Here is a 15,539-nt window from a genome sequence, read left to right as displayed (position 1 = left end):
TTGTCACAAGATTATCCACATTAACTTTAAAGGACAACTTGTCATCCAACCAAATACCTAGGTATTTGTAGGATGACACTTTTTCAATGGATAAGCCACCAGATGTGACAATGCTAACATTCTCTGGCAGAGTTCTAGCTCTGGTAAAAGTCATGAATTTAGTTTTTTGTATATTCAAGACCAGTTTGAGGCCATAAAGGGAGGCCTGCAGTGACCAAAAAGCAGTCTGGAGCTCTTCAACAGCCTGAACCAGAGAAGGAGCACATGAATATATAAATGTATCATCACTAGGGATTCATAGACCTTGGCCAGGACAGGGAGTTTAGACATAGGACGACAGTTATTAGCATCTGAGGGATCTCCACCCTTTAGCAGTGGGAGGACATAAGCTGATTTCCAAATGCTGGGTATGGAATAGGTCAAGAGACTCAAGTTGAAAATGTGAGCCACAGGTTCAGTAATAATACCAGCTGCTACCTTTAAGGGGTAGGGGTCCAGGTTGTCTGGACCTGCACTGTTTAGTGTCTATTGCCTTTAGTGCTTTATAGACCTCAGTATAAGAAACAGGCTCAAAATTAAAATGGTTCACATGAGGGCCTATATCATAGTTTACTGTAACAGAGCTTACATTAGAGGCCTGGGTTCCACCATTATCAAAAACTGACCCAGCAGATATGAAATGCTTCTTAAAAACCCCTACATTAAATTGTCAGGAAGGCCAGAGGATACATTAGAACCTGACACTGATTTGATTAGCTTCCAGAACTTGGTAGGGGTGTTTAGGCTCTCTGTGACAGCATTTAAATAGTAATCTGATTTGGACTTCCTGATCAATCCTGTGCATTTGTTTCTTAGCGCTCTGAAGTAGGTCCAGTCAACAGGAGCATTTGTATGTCTAGCTTGAGCCCAAGAGATATTTCTCTTTCTAATTAATTCTGCCAAGTTATCTGAAAACCAGGGATTGTCCATTCCACTGATTCTACATTTCTTCACAGGGGCATGCTTATCACAAATCGACACAAATTTCATATAAAAATAGTCCCAGGCAGTGTCAACATCGGGAATCAGATTTACTGTCAATATTATGGTACAGATCATGTAAGAACGCTTGCTCATCAAACTGTCTAAAATGTATTTTAAAAATATAACGGGGTTTGGTCACTTTTGTATTTCTAACAAGCAATTGCACAGTGATCACTGACATCATTACAGAATATTCCAGTCGATGTGTATTTGGGAGGGGTATTCGTTAGAATAATGTTCAATAGCGTTGTTTTGTTAGGTGCTCTGGGATTCGGTTTTGTAGGCGCATTCATTAATTGAGCGAGATTCAGAGAGTCATACTGTTCTTTAAAAGAGTCGGATACAGATGTAAGCATGTCCCAGCTCAAATCTTCTAAAAGAATGAATTCAGAGTCATTTAGCTTGTGCAGGACATCAGAAAGAGCGTTAAGTGCGTCTCCCGAAGCCGGTCTGTAGCAGCCGACTACAGTGATGTGGGAGTCCTTGTACATGTTCACTTTAACCGCAAGCAATTTAAAATGTTTGGCTTTGGTAATCGAGATCATTTCAGAGGTGTTAAACTAGGATTTCACATAAATTGAAACCCCTCGTCCTTTACTAATCCGATCCGTTCTAAAAACCGTGTACCCGTCAATAGAAATCGCGTTATTTGACACAGATTTCTTTAGCCAAGTTTCGGATAAAACCATTACGTCTATTTGTCGTTTTGGCCCATATTCTAATCATGTCTATTTAAAAATATATATTATTCTGACATTAACATGCAAGAGGCCAAAACCTGCTCTGTTTTAAAATCATAGGGAGTCGGTAAAGATTGCATGGTATCTACAGGCCCAGGGTTTGGTCGCACATTACCAGAGATCATTAATAAAAGCACAACAATATATCTCAGTTGCCCAATACGTGAGGACTTGGCGGAGCCAGCAATATTGTCAATATAACGAACTGAGTCTTTCGACACAGAAAAAAAGTAATTCAATAGTTTGAGATTTGGGAAGTATGCCATCAAGTCTAGGTCCAGTTGCGTTGAGAGTGGTACAAATGTAATTGCTGAGATACCAAGTTCCTAGTGGTTTTGAAAGGATGGTCTCGTCGGAGTGTTTGCAAATTGTAGGGCATAAAGCGAAGATAATTCACTCACCCATTGATCATTCAGCCTATTTAATCCAGTATGGCATTGAGTAAAGAGCAGGCACAGATACATAATGCCTGTTTTTAGAGGTATTTCAGCACAGGTGTGCAACGACCAGTAGACGTTGTGTATTACAAGGTAGATTTTCCCACCGCCCACGGTGCATCAGGTTTTCCAATCCGATAACCGCTTCTCCGCTCCTAGTCTTCAATGCGCACCTGCGCTCGCGTAGCAGGCCTTGCGCGCAGACAGACGCTCCTGACACGGCGAGCTCCAACTCCAGAAAGGTGTAATAAAAAATAAAGTCCTTCTCAATCCGAAATCGTTGTATAAGTAAATTAGAGACTGAGATATAAAAATAATAGTTGTTATATACAGCATCCACCTTCACGTAAAAAGTAGTTGCGTCTGTAAACAGGACCAGGGTCATTAAAAGATAAAAACGCTTAAAACTCTGCACTCAAGGATCACATATACAAACGGACAGACTGATTGGCTACCATCTTGGATTCTGTAAGTCTGGTAACATACATTCAAATTAGAGCAACATCATCACTCGCACACGCACCAGTGTACATTATATTATTTTCAATTAAACGTGTTGGTGAATTGCAGCCTTCAATGCCAAGTACAATCTCTAGATGGGGGTTATCATTACCCCTTACTGTAGCATTCTGTTCACTAAATGTTCATCACTGGATTAGAATGTTCCAAAGACTGAAACAAGGGTAGAGGATGGAAGGCTAGTGTGGAGGCGATTCCTTTTTTACATTCTGAGAGAAGACTAAATATTTTTATTTTACCTTTCCTATAATCCCAGGCCTCCCACTTGGCTTTTCCCTTCATGTCTAACATGCCTGGTTTGTCTGTGGAGAACAAGAGAGGACAGTATTTAGGACATCAGTGGTGACTGGTAAAAAAAAATGAAGAGAACTTCAGAGGACCCAGACCAGATTTAAGGTTTTATGTTCTATTGGCCTACCAATACTAGTGTGGGTATCTGATTTGGCCATTTTGGAAAGCAGTTTTCTGATATCTGGGAGATGAGTGCACTATCTACCCAGAATTTGCTAAAATAATTGTTATTCTCTCCATATAATTGTAATGGTCGTTTCACTTGTGTATGTTCTGTACAATTATGTATTTCAATTAGCATGTTTTAAATGGCACAAAGAAAATTACATACCAATGTTGATGTCTCCAAATATGGCCTGCTTATACAGACCATACATGTCCAGCAGCTCCTGGTCTGAAGGTCTGGACTTCACCTTCTTCACATCATCTGCTACTCGCTCAAACTCTGCCTGCACGGAGAGATGGAAGAATGGAGGGAAAGGGACAGATGGGAAAACAATACAGCACAGAAACTCCAGAATGTAACCTAATCTACAGCCTATTACTGCCCACTACCGAGCAGCCAAACAGTGGGTCCTTATTCCATTTAGAGCTGTGGATGCCAATTTGTTTGCATGAATAATCTACTTTACACAGATCTCCAATCAACAAAAAAAAACAGCAAGGCTAAATGGGACAATGGGCACATTCATCTAATCAGAAAGGAAACCCCCAAACTAATTTCTGTTCCACATGCAGTTTTAATAAAACAAAAATAKTWTTTGGTTGTACATTCATTCAATCTGACTACAGTGTAATGTTAAGTTGGCCCAAAACCAACCCGAAGAAAGTTGACACTGTAAGATCATCTGGTTGTTTCAACTTTCTTCTGGTTGGTTTTAACTTTCAACTTTCATCTGGTTGGTTTTGGGCCAACTTACACTGTAGTAAGATCAAATGAATGTACAACCAAAATAAAAAAAGGGATGTACAGTGCATTCGGAAAGTATTCAGACCCCTTCACTTTTTCCACATTTTGTTATGTTGCAGCCTTATTCTAAAATTGATAAAATAATTTCACCCTCATCAATCTACACACAATACCCCATAATGACAAAGTGAAAACAAGTTTTTAGACATTTTTGCACATTTATAAAAAATTTAAAACAGATATCACATTTACATCAGTATTCAGACCCTTTACTCAGACACCTGTATTTATTTATTTTATATTTATTTAACTAGGCAAGTTAAGAACAAATTCTTATTTACAATGGCGGCCTACCCCAGCCAAAACAGGACGACGCTGGTCCAATCGTGCGCCGCCCTATGGGATTCCCAATCACAGCCAGTTGTGATACAACCTAGAATCGAACCAGGGTCTGTAGTGATGCCTCTAGCACTGAGATGCAGGGAGCCCCTGTATATTGGACCTGTGACTCTAGGTTTTTAATACAATCAGTTGGTTAGATTTATTTCCCCCATTACTGAAATAGTTGTTCCTGTTCAAATGGTTAAGGTCTTTTTTTTAATCAAGTTTCCAACAGTGACAGTCATTCTGAATGTAGGTTGCGGGTGAATAAAAATTCCAACTGTTGGATATCTTAACTCTGGCTGGATTACAATAAGAACTACACATCACTTTGCAAGCCACCATAATGTGACTCGCAGGCCTAATGTGGCCTGTAAACCAGGAGTTTCTTAACACCACTGTGTTAGGGTAAAACGAGGCCATCAAAGTAAGGCCTTATGATATGTGTAATGTATTGTCAAGTTTAATATATATATATATATTTTTTTTTTACCCCTTTTTTCTCTCCAATTTCGTGGTATCCAAATGGTAGTAGTTACAGTCTTGTCTCATCGCTGCAACTCCCGTATGGACTCGGGAGAGGCGAAGATCGAGAGCCATGCGTCCTCCGAAACACAACCCAACCAAGCCGCACTGCTTCTTGACACAATGCCCATCCAACCCGGAAGCCAGCCGCACCAATGTGTCGGAGGAAACACCGTACACCTAGAGACCTGGTCAGCTTGCACTGCGCCCGGCCCGCCACAGGAGTCGCTAGTGCGCGATGAGACAAGGAGATCCCTGCCGGCCAAACCCCCCCTAACCCGGACGACGCTGGGCCTCCCGGTCGCGGCCGGCTGGTCAAGTTTAATTTTAATGATAACATTCACCTAGGTACTTATTTGGTGAAAGCCACAGGCCTTTAAAATGAAAGAATTCAACAACAATGTCTCTGTCACTAACAAATATAGTCATGGGTGGTAACTCTACCATTCCCTCAAAAAGAAAAGGCACCATGTGAAATATGCAAATTAGGCTTTAAACCCAAAACAGTGTAACAGTGTTTTTGTTTAACACTAACAGGAGTTAACTCTTGATCAACACTAGTGTTGAACAGAAATAACACAGAGTTCATTATCCCATAGTGTTACATTTGAGTAACAATGACAAGTTTAATGCAGTGTTCATTTTTTACACTTTCGGAGTGTTACATTTAAGTGTTATAAAAAAAAGTACTTTTTACACTCTGTAGTGTGGGTCCATATGTACTCTGAGATGGTGATAAAATTAACTCTAAGTGTTGATTTAACGCTGCAAAATGTGTTGTGTACATAGTGGGAGCAGCACAGAAACAACATTATTGCTTAATTATAATAAGTAGTACATGCAATGTTTAATTCTAATAGGTTACAGTAGCCTAGCTATTATTGGTCTTGGAAGCGTGACAGCACTGCATACTTAGTCTGTAGAAACATTAATATTTATATATATATAACATTAATACAATTGCGGCCAGGTCGCAATTGTAAATGAGAACGTGTTCTCAATTTGCCTACCTGGTTAAATAAAGGTTAAATAAAAAAATAAAAATAAATATTTGATCTCAAGGGCCTCTGTTGATGACGACAGCTGGTATCCAATACACCTCAGCATCCTTGCGCATAATCCCGAGATGGCTAGCAAATCAAGCTCTAAATTTCATACGCATTWAAAACAATACACAGGCATGACTSAGTAAATAYAGAACATAACGGTAAACGTAGTCTATATGTGTATGTACAAGCCTACCTACCACCAGCTACCYCATCAGTCGACCAATCGCATCTCTTATAAAAACGTAGGCCTAACCCCGTTAMCTAGATCGACTCATCACTTAGATAGAAYATGTGTKCGCCAAGTGTGCAGGGAAAACATAGCCTACCTGAAGAGACATCTCGCAAWGTTCAACTCCGTAGGCTACTGTAGGTAGTATTAGCCCAACGTGTCCTCTCGGCTGTGTGAATAGCTCTGACTGCAGCTGTAACAGACTGGGAGTTTACAGTAAATATCGGTCAACGCCTTGGGACTCGGGACGGCAGTGGGGTGGATAGACAGCTGATTGGCTGACCAAACATACTGAGACGCGGCGCGTAAAGGACGCTAAAATAAAATAATATTTAAAAAGGACACTCGCATCAATGCAAGTCAATATTGGATTTTTCGCGTTTCATGACCAAATCATACTGTATAAAATTGATTGTGTAGCTCAATGAATATTCTAATATAGGAACAATTCACTTGGATTGAATTTGTGGCATGTTTAGCATTTGGAGGCAGTGTTAGGTAAAAAAAAATATATTTTGTAATTTGGATGTAGAAACAGTGATTGATGGAGGATGAGATATGGTAGGCTACCATCCTACTGGWGCTCAGCTGGACTCCACTCAGTTTTAATTCAGCAGTCTGTGGTTCTTCTGATTCAGAAGTCTGTGCATCTGAGGGTCTGATTCAGGAGACTGAAGGCTTGGTAGCATCCAGTGGTTCTGATGGGTCATATSGTTTGTAGCTAGTGTTATTAKYTYGCTTTGYTTTTTCTTAYRAAATTGTCAATATAATATTAGAAGATTGTTTGGTGGCCTTTTGCTCGCGGCCAAATAGATTAGCGCTATGCGCGTTTGAGGGGCGTGGCTCTYTTGAAACGTCATRAACCGCAGACATACAATATGGCTGCGCCCATGGACACAGCACATTAGTTGTGTGCACTGACCTACAACTGCTTTTTWWATTGTTATAATTGAGGTAAAAACCCSACGGCTGTGGGTATWTAAGTAACTATGGCAGTTTGTCAGCTCGATATGTTTAATTTAGGTTTGTTTGCTAACTTGTTAAAACTACTCGCTATATCTATGCTGGGAAATGTGTCTGTCGCTGAATAACTAGTTAGCCAGCTAGCTAGCTAAGTGATGTGTAGTAGTGATTGAGGGGAAACATTGTTACAGGGCAAACTTACTAACTTTACATACAGGTTAGAGGACCACAGTACAGAGCCCTTATTTTACTTTATCTGACGATGTAATCTGATTCCAGATCTACCCTCATAGCCAAAGGCTGTAGTGATACGTTTTGTTTTTTTCGTGTTAGTTTTTATGGCAAAGGTTGTACTGTGCGAACAGAGTTTAAGCCCCACCCCAGCATCATCCCTCAATCACTACTGTGAATTAACATTCAAGGAGTCTACCCCACAGAACTAGAACAATATAATAGATTATATTTATATGCTACCCTGCTGGTAAATGTGATAACATATGGGAGTTGAGTCAGCAGTTCATGTCAATTCCTCCTGTCTTCACTCCAGATAAAGATGGCCACTCCAGGCAAAGTGTCGAAAAAGGAGCGGAAGAAGCAGATCCCAGCTAAGACTTCCCTGAACTCCCCCTACAGACTGCAATGGAGCCCGCTGCAGAGTGATGATGTACACTTCATCCTGGACACTCTGAAGAGCAAACTGTCAGCAACTGGCCTGGAAAAGAAAGAGGTGAAAGGGTTTCGACAGTGGGGGAAAAAGAGAAATAAGAACCCACCTACAGGACATGACTCGGTASCTGAGCCCCCACAGATACTCCTCGACACTGTAACACCGGAACGTCCTGTTAAACCCAGAGAGCAAGGCTGGACTGATGTAGCCGCTAGGAGGCAGCTGGCCATCGGCATCAACGAGGTCACCAAGGCTCTGGAGAGGAACCAGCTCCGGCTGGTGCTCGTGTGCAAGTCGGTCAAACCGCCYCACATGACGAGCCACCTGATAGCGCTGTGCCGGACGCGGGGCGTGGCGGCATGCCAGGTGCCGCGTCTCAGTGAGWGTGTGGCGGGACTGCTGGGGCTGAAGTGCGTCCTGGCACTGGGATTCAGACAAGGGGACAGGAACGAGGATGGGACGTTCTCTGACACTGTGGAAGCCATTGTACCCAGAGTGCCTGCTCTGCAGGTTGCCTGGATACCAAGCCCTCCCAGTGAAACAGGTGCAACAGTTGAGGGGCAGGTAGGAGAGGAAGAGGGAACAGCTGAGGGGCAAATGGAGGTGGAAAAGGGAGAGGAGACAAGAGGCCAAAAACGGAAAATTGAAGACATTTCTCCAGATGTTACCGAATGTCCATCCTGCGTACTTCAGCCTCTTAAAGTGAAAAAGATTATCCCGAACCCCTCTAAAATACGGAAACCAAAGACTAAGAAAAAGTAGAAGCAATTTATGTACAAAAGATMACATGAAACYGTAGTGTAGGCAGCCCTGGATGCTGATTGGAGGTGGAGGTRTCTGCTGCCAATCTGGAGGAAACACTCCCAAAATCCCATGGAGGACTTAAATMAAATAAATTAGACAGCACACTCAGATGTATCTTTTAAAGTCTAGATGAGTTTATTCCATCATGCTGGTATAGCTTGCGTGAGTATTGAAACATATTCGGATGAGAGGTCCTGTCTAAACGCTGCTGGTTCTAATTCCTCATTTCTTTTACAGCCTGCCAAGGAGTTCAATAAAAATACTGTTTTTCAGTTAGAGAAAGGTGTGTGTCATTTCAAAACTACACATTTTAATAGTATATATATATTTTAAAACATCTTAAATAAGGCAAGGACTTTGGGTGCTCTCACTAGGGGTATCTGCATTGTATCAAAAACTGTCTCATGCTCAAATTCAAACAAGTTMAAGTATACATCCACAACAGACCCAACACCCTGGGACTAATAAACACATGGCTGACTCAGATTCACGGTTTTGGGGATCAGTTCAATTTCAGCCATCTTTATTTGGATGCCCAGTGTTCTGTGCCATTGACATAGGTCGTCTTCCCTTGCTCAGATGCTGCATGCATCAACCAATGGTTGCGTGCCACGTCATCGGCTGTGCCGTCGGGCACCAGATTGCTATAACATGGTTAGCTGATACGCAAAATACCTATCCAGGCATTGTAAGATCTGGCATGTATCAGCACCGTCTGAGCAGAGGAACCTGACCATTACCTTGGTTTGGGCACAGCCCCAGATGCAGACCACGTTCACAGAGCCACACCTCAGAAACACTAACAGCAAGTAACTCCCCACGAGGGCAGTGTAAGAATGAGAACTATACACCTGCTCTTTCCATGACAAACTGACTTGGTGAAAGCTATGATCCCTTATTGATGTAACTTGTAAATCAGCTTCAATCAGTGTAGATGGTGAGGAGACAGGTTAAAGACATTCAGAGGGTGAATGGGCAAGACAAAAGATTTAACTTTGAACAGGGTATGGTAGTAGGTGCCAGGGGCACCGGTTTAAGTGTCAAGAACTGCAACGCTGCTGGGTTTTTCTCTCTCAACAGTTTCCCGTGTGTATCAAGAATGGTCCCCTACCCAAAGGACATCCAGCCAACTTGACAACTGTGGGAAGCATTGGAGTCAACATGGGCCAGCATCCCTGTGGACCGCTTTTGACACCTTGTAGAGTCCATGTCCCGACGATTGAGGCTGTTCTGAGGGCGAAAGGGGCTGCAACTCAATATTAGGAAGGTGTTCCTAATGTTTTGTACATTGTATTTTCCCCCATGTACACAATCAACTCAGTTTCTCATTGACAGGGACACTTGTATATCTAACTGTAGTAAACATGACGACATCAGCAAACAGAACAGCTGTTTTCTCTCATCACAGGTTCCTTCATGTGCTGGATCATACACACAGCGCTGCCTGATACTCCAACCCAGTACCTTTATTTATAGGTGAAGATGCCGGTTTGATTAAGGGGTTTTAACAAATACTGACAGACATGGGAGGAATGGTGACAGAACACACAACATATAAGCACAATCCTAAATATCAGAATTGTGCCCGGGAAAAAAATTGGGACCTTATTAAAATAATATATGCTTTTAGCTGCACAAAACACCAATTTTTTTTAAAGTTTTTAAATAATAAAATTCCCATCCTGCATTTTATGTTTCTCAAACACTCAGATATTGAAAAACCTAAACACACAAAACAGAAATAATCGATATATAAAATGCACCTGGGGTTGTTAAGGAGCCTTTCACTCAGTTAAGAACTTAAGATTTGTGCTTCAAATACATTCTTCCTCAAAAATCCCTAGAATCCCCTCCTAACCGTTCATAGGAACACCAAAGTCAATAACATCTACGCTAGTTGAATCTTTCCTCTCCCACCCCCCATATCKCACACTACAGGAATAAATATGTTCTGGCATTAAATGTACAGGTTACTACATTTCTGCACTGTRCAACAAACACAGTTACCAATGCACCTTTTTGAAMAAAACAAGAAAAACATTTTGGATGCAAGTCTTCCTTCTCTTCATGTAGTGTGTGTGTACTGTACAAGAGTCTGTCTCAGGCAGAGCATGACTTCACATTCAGGATGTTGATGGTTAAAAAGAGTTCTCAGTTCCGGGTGAGCAGAGAGAATGTTCTCCATGATAAAAATGATCCAGGAGAGATGCTTAAAGTGATGCACACCTCCCGATCACTTTGATTGGTTGATTGTTGTCATTGTCTTCTTCTAGTTTGGGACTACCTGTGTGTCCAGGTAGAGCGATGTTAGGGGTCAAAGAAGACCTTTGACCTCTGAGTGTGTAGCAGTTACAGACAGACTAGTTATTGAAGAACAAGGCCAACCTGAAACAGAGCGACCGAGATAGAAACATAATTAGAATTATTGACTGATTTCCCATTATGAAATTATTTCACAGCACACCCAGGAATACATCCCACCTTGTTGACACACACACACACACACACACACACACACACACACACACACACACACACACACACACACACACACGCCTCACCATGTCGGGGTCCATGGGGGGACATTTCCAGTTAAAAAGGTAATACTGCAGGTTGCCGTCTCCGATACCAAATTTGAGCTTCTCCAGAAACACCTTGTTCTCCATCAGGTCCAGAGCATTAAACACATCAAAGCCTTTCTGTGGGACAAACAAACACCATTTAGATGGACGTGATCGTCGTTGTGTTGAACCTTTGTATTTATGTTGGAAAGAGTGTGTGCAGTACCAGTTTGGCCAGTATGAGAGTYTCATTCATCAGGTCCAGTAGTGGAGTGTGTGTGTGAACGCTGTAGAAGGAGTAAGCAGCCTTTAGACTTCTGTGCTGTGGATGGTGCATCACTGTGGAGGGCAGGGTGTAGAAACTAGTGAAGTCTGTCAACACACCACCGGCACCCTGAGGGTAAACACAGAATAGCAAATTAAAAGTACTCAGATGTCAGTATCTAATTATATTGAACAAWAATATAAATGCAACAATTTTACTGAGTTACAGTGRATATAAGGAAATCAGTCAATTMAAATAAATTCCTTAGGRCCTAATCTATGGATTTCACATGATTGGGCAAGGGCGCAGCCATAGGCCCCCACCCACTGGGAAGCCAGGGCCAGCCAATCAGAGTTTTTCCCCACAAAAGGGCTTTATTARAGACAGAAATACTCCTCAGTTTCATCAACTGTCCGTGTGGCTGGTCTCAGACGATCCCTGAGGTGAAGAAGCCGAATGTGGAAGTCCTGGGCTGGCGTGGTTACACGTGGTCTGCGGTTGTGAGGCCGAATTCTCTAAAACGACGTTGGAGGTGGCTTATGGTAGAGAAATTAACATTAAATTATCTGGCAACAGCTCTGGRGGACATTCCTGCAGTCAGCATGCCAATTGCACACTCCCTCAAAACTTGAGACATCTGTGGCCTTGTGTTGTGTGACAAAACTGCACCTTTTAGAGTGGTCTTATATTGTCCCCAGCGCAAGGTGCACCTGTGTAATGATCATGCCGTTTAATCAGCTTCTTGATATGCTACACCTGTTAGGTGGATGGATTATCTTGGCAAAGGAGAAATACTCTCTAACAGGGATGTAGACAAGTTGGGCACAATATGAGAGAAATACGCTTTTTGTGAGTATGGAACATTCCTGTGATCTTTAATTTCAGCTCATGAAAAATGGGACAAACACTTTACATGTTGCGTTTATATTTTTGTTCAGTATCACCATCTAATTATCTAATTGAACAAACAAAAAGACAGACCCRTACCTCCACTACAAATGTGTCTATGATGTTGTCCTGAGGGAGGAACCAGTGTGCCACTTCCTCCTCGCACATAGAYGGCGCCAGCTGGAAACGTCTCATGTGTTTCTGCAGCAGCTCCGTCACCTGACGCACATCACGCCTCTCCATCGCTCGCAAGCCCGGGGTCTTAGTGCTCTACAGAGCCGGAGAGAAAGGGGAGTTATACACATACACCCAACATCACACAGGCCTGTAAACATAAAGCAAAGTTTATTAGCCCCGTCAGCTGGGGGAAAAGTGTCTTGCTCAGTGTAGGAGAGATGTGATAGATGGTGGAAGTGTAACATTGTGTGTGTTCTTACGTCTGGTAGTCGGTACAGTTTCATGGTTCTCTGCAGCGTCATGTTTCTGCTCAGGTGAGAGAATTTCACCTCCACCAGCTTCCTGGGGTTCAGAGAACGATGCCAGTACCTGTTCACAAAACACAACACTCCTGTTACATACTCTAGTTACAGTCAACTTACTACAGTTAGGCAACTTAAGTTATGCATTCTATGTATTCTCATTATGTTAGGACAAATTCATGAATTGTGTCTGTGTACCTGCAGGTAGACACAGGTTTGGGAAGTACCACTCCTGCCGTGTAGACGGCCTGGAATATACCCTCCAAGTTAACCCTTCGCGTGATCTCCCGGATCAGAACTGGAGCCACACGCTTTGAACGCAATTTCTTATGAACACACAGGAAGTTGATCTCAACCATTTTCTTTAAGCTGGGGGGAGGGAGAGAGAGCGAGAGAGAGAGAGAGAGCACGAGAGAGAGAGAGCGAGAGAGCGAGAGAGGAAAAGGTGTGCATCAAGTTCAGCCCTGACATGCACCTGTCCACGATGTTGTTGATGTGTGGTTAGAGCGTGTGTGGTTAGAGCGTGTGTGGTTAGAGCGTGTGTGGTTAGTGTGTGTGGTTAGAGCGTGTGTGGTTAGAGCGTGTGTGTGTGTGACTCACGTGTTAACACACCCAGAAAATTACCATAGGCAATCATTAAAAAGTAACTCAGATGTCAGTATAACCGAAAAAAAATACATATAAAAAGTATCGCCGCAATATTAAAAATACTCAGAGTCAGTATCTAATTATATTGAACAAAAATATAAATGCAACAATTTTACTGAGTTACAGTGTATATAAGGAAATCAGTCAATTTAAATAAATTCCTTAGGCCCTAATCTATGGATTTCACATGATTGGGCAAGGGCGCAGCCATAGGCCCCACCCACTGGGAAGCCAGGGCCAGCCAATCAGAGTTTTCCCCACAAAAGGGCTTTATTATAGACAGAAATCTCCTCAGTTTATCAACTGTCCGTGTGGCTGGTCTCAGACGATCCCTGAGGTGAAGAAGCCGAATGTGGAAGTCCTGGGCTGGCGTGGTTACACGTGGTCTGCGGTTGTGAGGCCGAATTCTCTAAAACGACGTTGGAGGGGCTGCTTATGGTAGAGAAATTAACATTAAATTATCTGGCAACAGCTCTGGCGGACATTCCTGCAGTCAGCATGCCAATTGCACACTCCCTCAAAACTTGAGACCTGTGGCCTTGTGTGTGTGACAAAACTGCACCTTTTAGAGTGGTCTTATATTGTCCCCAGCGCAAGGTGCACCTGTGTAATGATCATGCCGTTTAATCAGCTTCTTGATATGCTACACCTGTTAGGTGGATGGATTATCTTGGCAAAGGAGAAATACTCTCTAACAGGGATGTAGACAAGTGGGCACAATATGAGAGAAATACGCTTTTTGTGAGTATGGAACATTCCTGTGATCTTATTCAGCTCATGAAAAATGGGACAAACACTTTACATGTTGCGTTTATATTTTTGTTCAGTATCACCATCTAATTATCTAATTGAACAAACAAAAAGACAGACGCCTTACCTCCACTACAAATGTGTCTATGATGTTGTCCTGAGGGAGGAACCAGGTGGCCACTTCCTCCTCGCACATAGAAGGCGCCAGCTGGAAACGTCTCATGTGTTCTGCAGCAGCTCCGTCACCTGACGCACATCACGCTCTCCATCTCGCCTCGCAAGCCCCGGGGTCTATGTGCTCACAGAGCACGGAGAGAAAGGGGAGTTATACACATACACCAACAATCACACAGGCCTGTAAACATAAAGCAAAGTTTATTAGCCCCGTCAGCTGGGGAAAAGTTTTGTCAGTGTTGAGCTCAGATGTAGGAGAGAGTGAATGGATACGATTAGGTGTGCAAGTGTATACATGTGTGTTTGTGTTTCTTACGTCTGTGTAGTCGGTACAGTTTCATGTTCTCTGCAGCGTCATGTTTCTGCTCAGGTGAGAGAATTTCACCTCCACCAGCTTCCTGGGTTTCAGAGAACGATGCCCAGTACTGTTCACAAAACACAACACTCCTGTTACATACTCTAGTTACAGTCAACTTACTACAGTTAGGCAACTTAAGTTATGCATTCTATGTATTCTCATTATGTTAGGACAAATTCATGAATTGTGTCTGTGTACCTGCAGGTAGAACACGTTTGGGAAGTACCACCTGCCGTGTAGACGGCCTGGAATATACCCTCCAAGTTAACCCTTCGCGTGATCTCCCGGATCAGAACTGGAGCCACACGCTTTGAACGCAATTCTTATGAACACACAGGAAGTTGATCTCAACCATTTTCTTTAAGTGAGAGAGAGAAGGAGGAGAGGAGGAGGGAGGAGGGAGGGAGAGAGGGAGAAGAGAGGGAGAGAGAGAGACGAGAGACAGGGAGAGAGAGAGACAGGGAGGAGAGGAGAGGAGGAGAGAGACAGAGAGAGAGAGGAGAGGAGAGGAGAGAGAAGGGAGGAGAGGAGAGAGGGACAGGGAGAGCGAGAGAGACAGGAGAGAGACGAGAGGAGAGAGACAGGGAAGAAGAGAGAGAGAGAGAGGAAGGGAGAGAAGAGACGGAGAGGAGAAGGGGAAGAGAAGAGAGACCGAGAGAGAGACAGGGAGGGAGGAGAAGAGAAGAGGGAGAGAGAGGAGACAGAGGGAGAGACGAGAGAGAGAGAGACAGGGAGAGAGACGAAGACAGGGAAGAAGACAGGAGGGAGAGAGAGCAAGAGAGAGGGAGGAGAGGGAGAGAGAGGTCAGAGAGAGGAGAGAAGACGAGGGAGAGAGGAGATACAGGACGAGAGAGGAGAAAGAGGACAGGGAGAAGACG

At 43.0% G+C, this 15,539-nt stretch overlaps 4 protein-coding genes across 5 annotated transcripts in view; 1 reads left to right on the top strand and 3 right to left on the bottom strand.

The window, feature by feature from the left end:
- LOC112072765 (acyl-CoA-binding domain-containing protein 7-like) overlaps window positions 1-1,514 on the bottom strand; it is an 8,527-nt gene extending 7,013 nt beyond the window's left edge. Inside the window, exon 1 of the mRNA XM_024140153.1 lies at window positions 1,491-1,514. Coding sequence (XP_023995921.1) covers window positions 1,491-1,514 — 24 coding nt within the window. The remainder of the gene's footprint in view (window positions 1-1,490) is intronic.
- On the bottom strand, window positions 1,343-6,375 carry LOC112072763 (acyl-CoA-binding domain-containing protein 7-like). Its single transcript, XM_024140149.2, has 3 exons — window positions 6,202-6,375; window positions 3,342-3,459; window positions 1,343-3,021 (listed from the first exon to the last, which is right to left on the bottom strand). The coding sequence occupies exons 1-3, from the start codon at window positions 6,211-6,213 to the stop codon at window positions 2,837-2,839; spliced, it is 315 nt and encodes a 104-aa protein (XP_023995917.1). The 5' UTR covers window positions 6,214-6,375; the 3' UTR covers window positions 1,343-2,836.
- A 223-nt stretch (window positions 6,376-6,598) lies between these two features.
- On the top strand, window positions 6,599-8,810 carry LOC112072762 (ribonuclease P protein subunit p38-like). Of its 2 annotated transcripts, none has more exons than XM_024140147.2 (2): window positions 6,599-7,058; window positions 7,615-8,810. In XM_024140147.2, exon 2 carries the CDS (start codon window positions 7,621-7,623, stop codon window positions 8,494-8,496), a length of 876 nt encoding a protein of 291 aa, XP_023995915.1. In that variant the 5' UTR covers window positions 6,599-7,058; window positions 7,615-7,620; the 3' UTR covers window positions 8,497-8,810. The 2 variants fall into 2 exon arrangements, with proteins under 2 accessions (XP_023995915.1, XP_023995916.1); XM_024140148.2 differs by having other exon boundaries at window positions 6,972-7,127.
- Window positions 8,651-15,539, bottom strand: part of nmt2 (N-myristoyltransferase 2) — a 16,323-nt gene continuing 9,434 nt past the window's right edge. Inside the window, exons 7-12 of the mRNA XM_024140146.2 lie at window positions 12,930-13,100; window positions 12,690-12,798; window positions 12,352-12,522; window positions 11,326-11,493; window positions 11,100-11,237; window positions 8,651-10,923 (exon numbers count right to left, since the gene is read on the bottom strand). Coding sequence (XP_023995914.1) covers window positions 10,903-10,923; window positions 11,100-11,237; window positions 11,326-11,493; window positions 12,352-12,522; window positions 12,690-12,798; window positions 12,930-13,100 — 778 coding nt within the window. The 3' untranslated portion in view covers window positions 8,651-10,902. The remainder of the gene's footprint in view (window positions 10,924-11,099; window positions 11,238-11,325; window positions 11,494-12,351; window positions 12,523-12,689; window positions 12,799-12,929; window positions 13,101-15,539) is intronic.

The sequence above is a fragment of the Salvelinus sp. IW2-2015 genome, unplaced genomic scaffold (assembly GCF_002910315.2).
Source record: "Salvelinus sp. IW2-2015 unplaced genomic scaffold, ASM291031v2 Un_scaffold2030, whole genome shotgun sequence".
In the NCBI taxonomy this organism is placed as follows: domain Eukaryota; kingdom Metazoa; phylum Chordata; class Actinopteri; order Salmoniformes; family Salmonidae; genus Salvelinus; species Salvelinus sp. IW2-2015.
This window is presented reverse-complemented; position numbering and strand designations above follow the sequence as displayed.

Excerpts from the sequence above, each read along its gene's own strand:
- LOC112072763 (XM_024140149.2), bottom strand. Across the intron at positions 3,022-3,341 it reads ATTTGGAGACATCAACATTG|ACAAACCAGGCATGTTAGAC; the intron begins GTATGTAATTTT and ends TGTTCTCCACAG.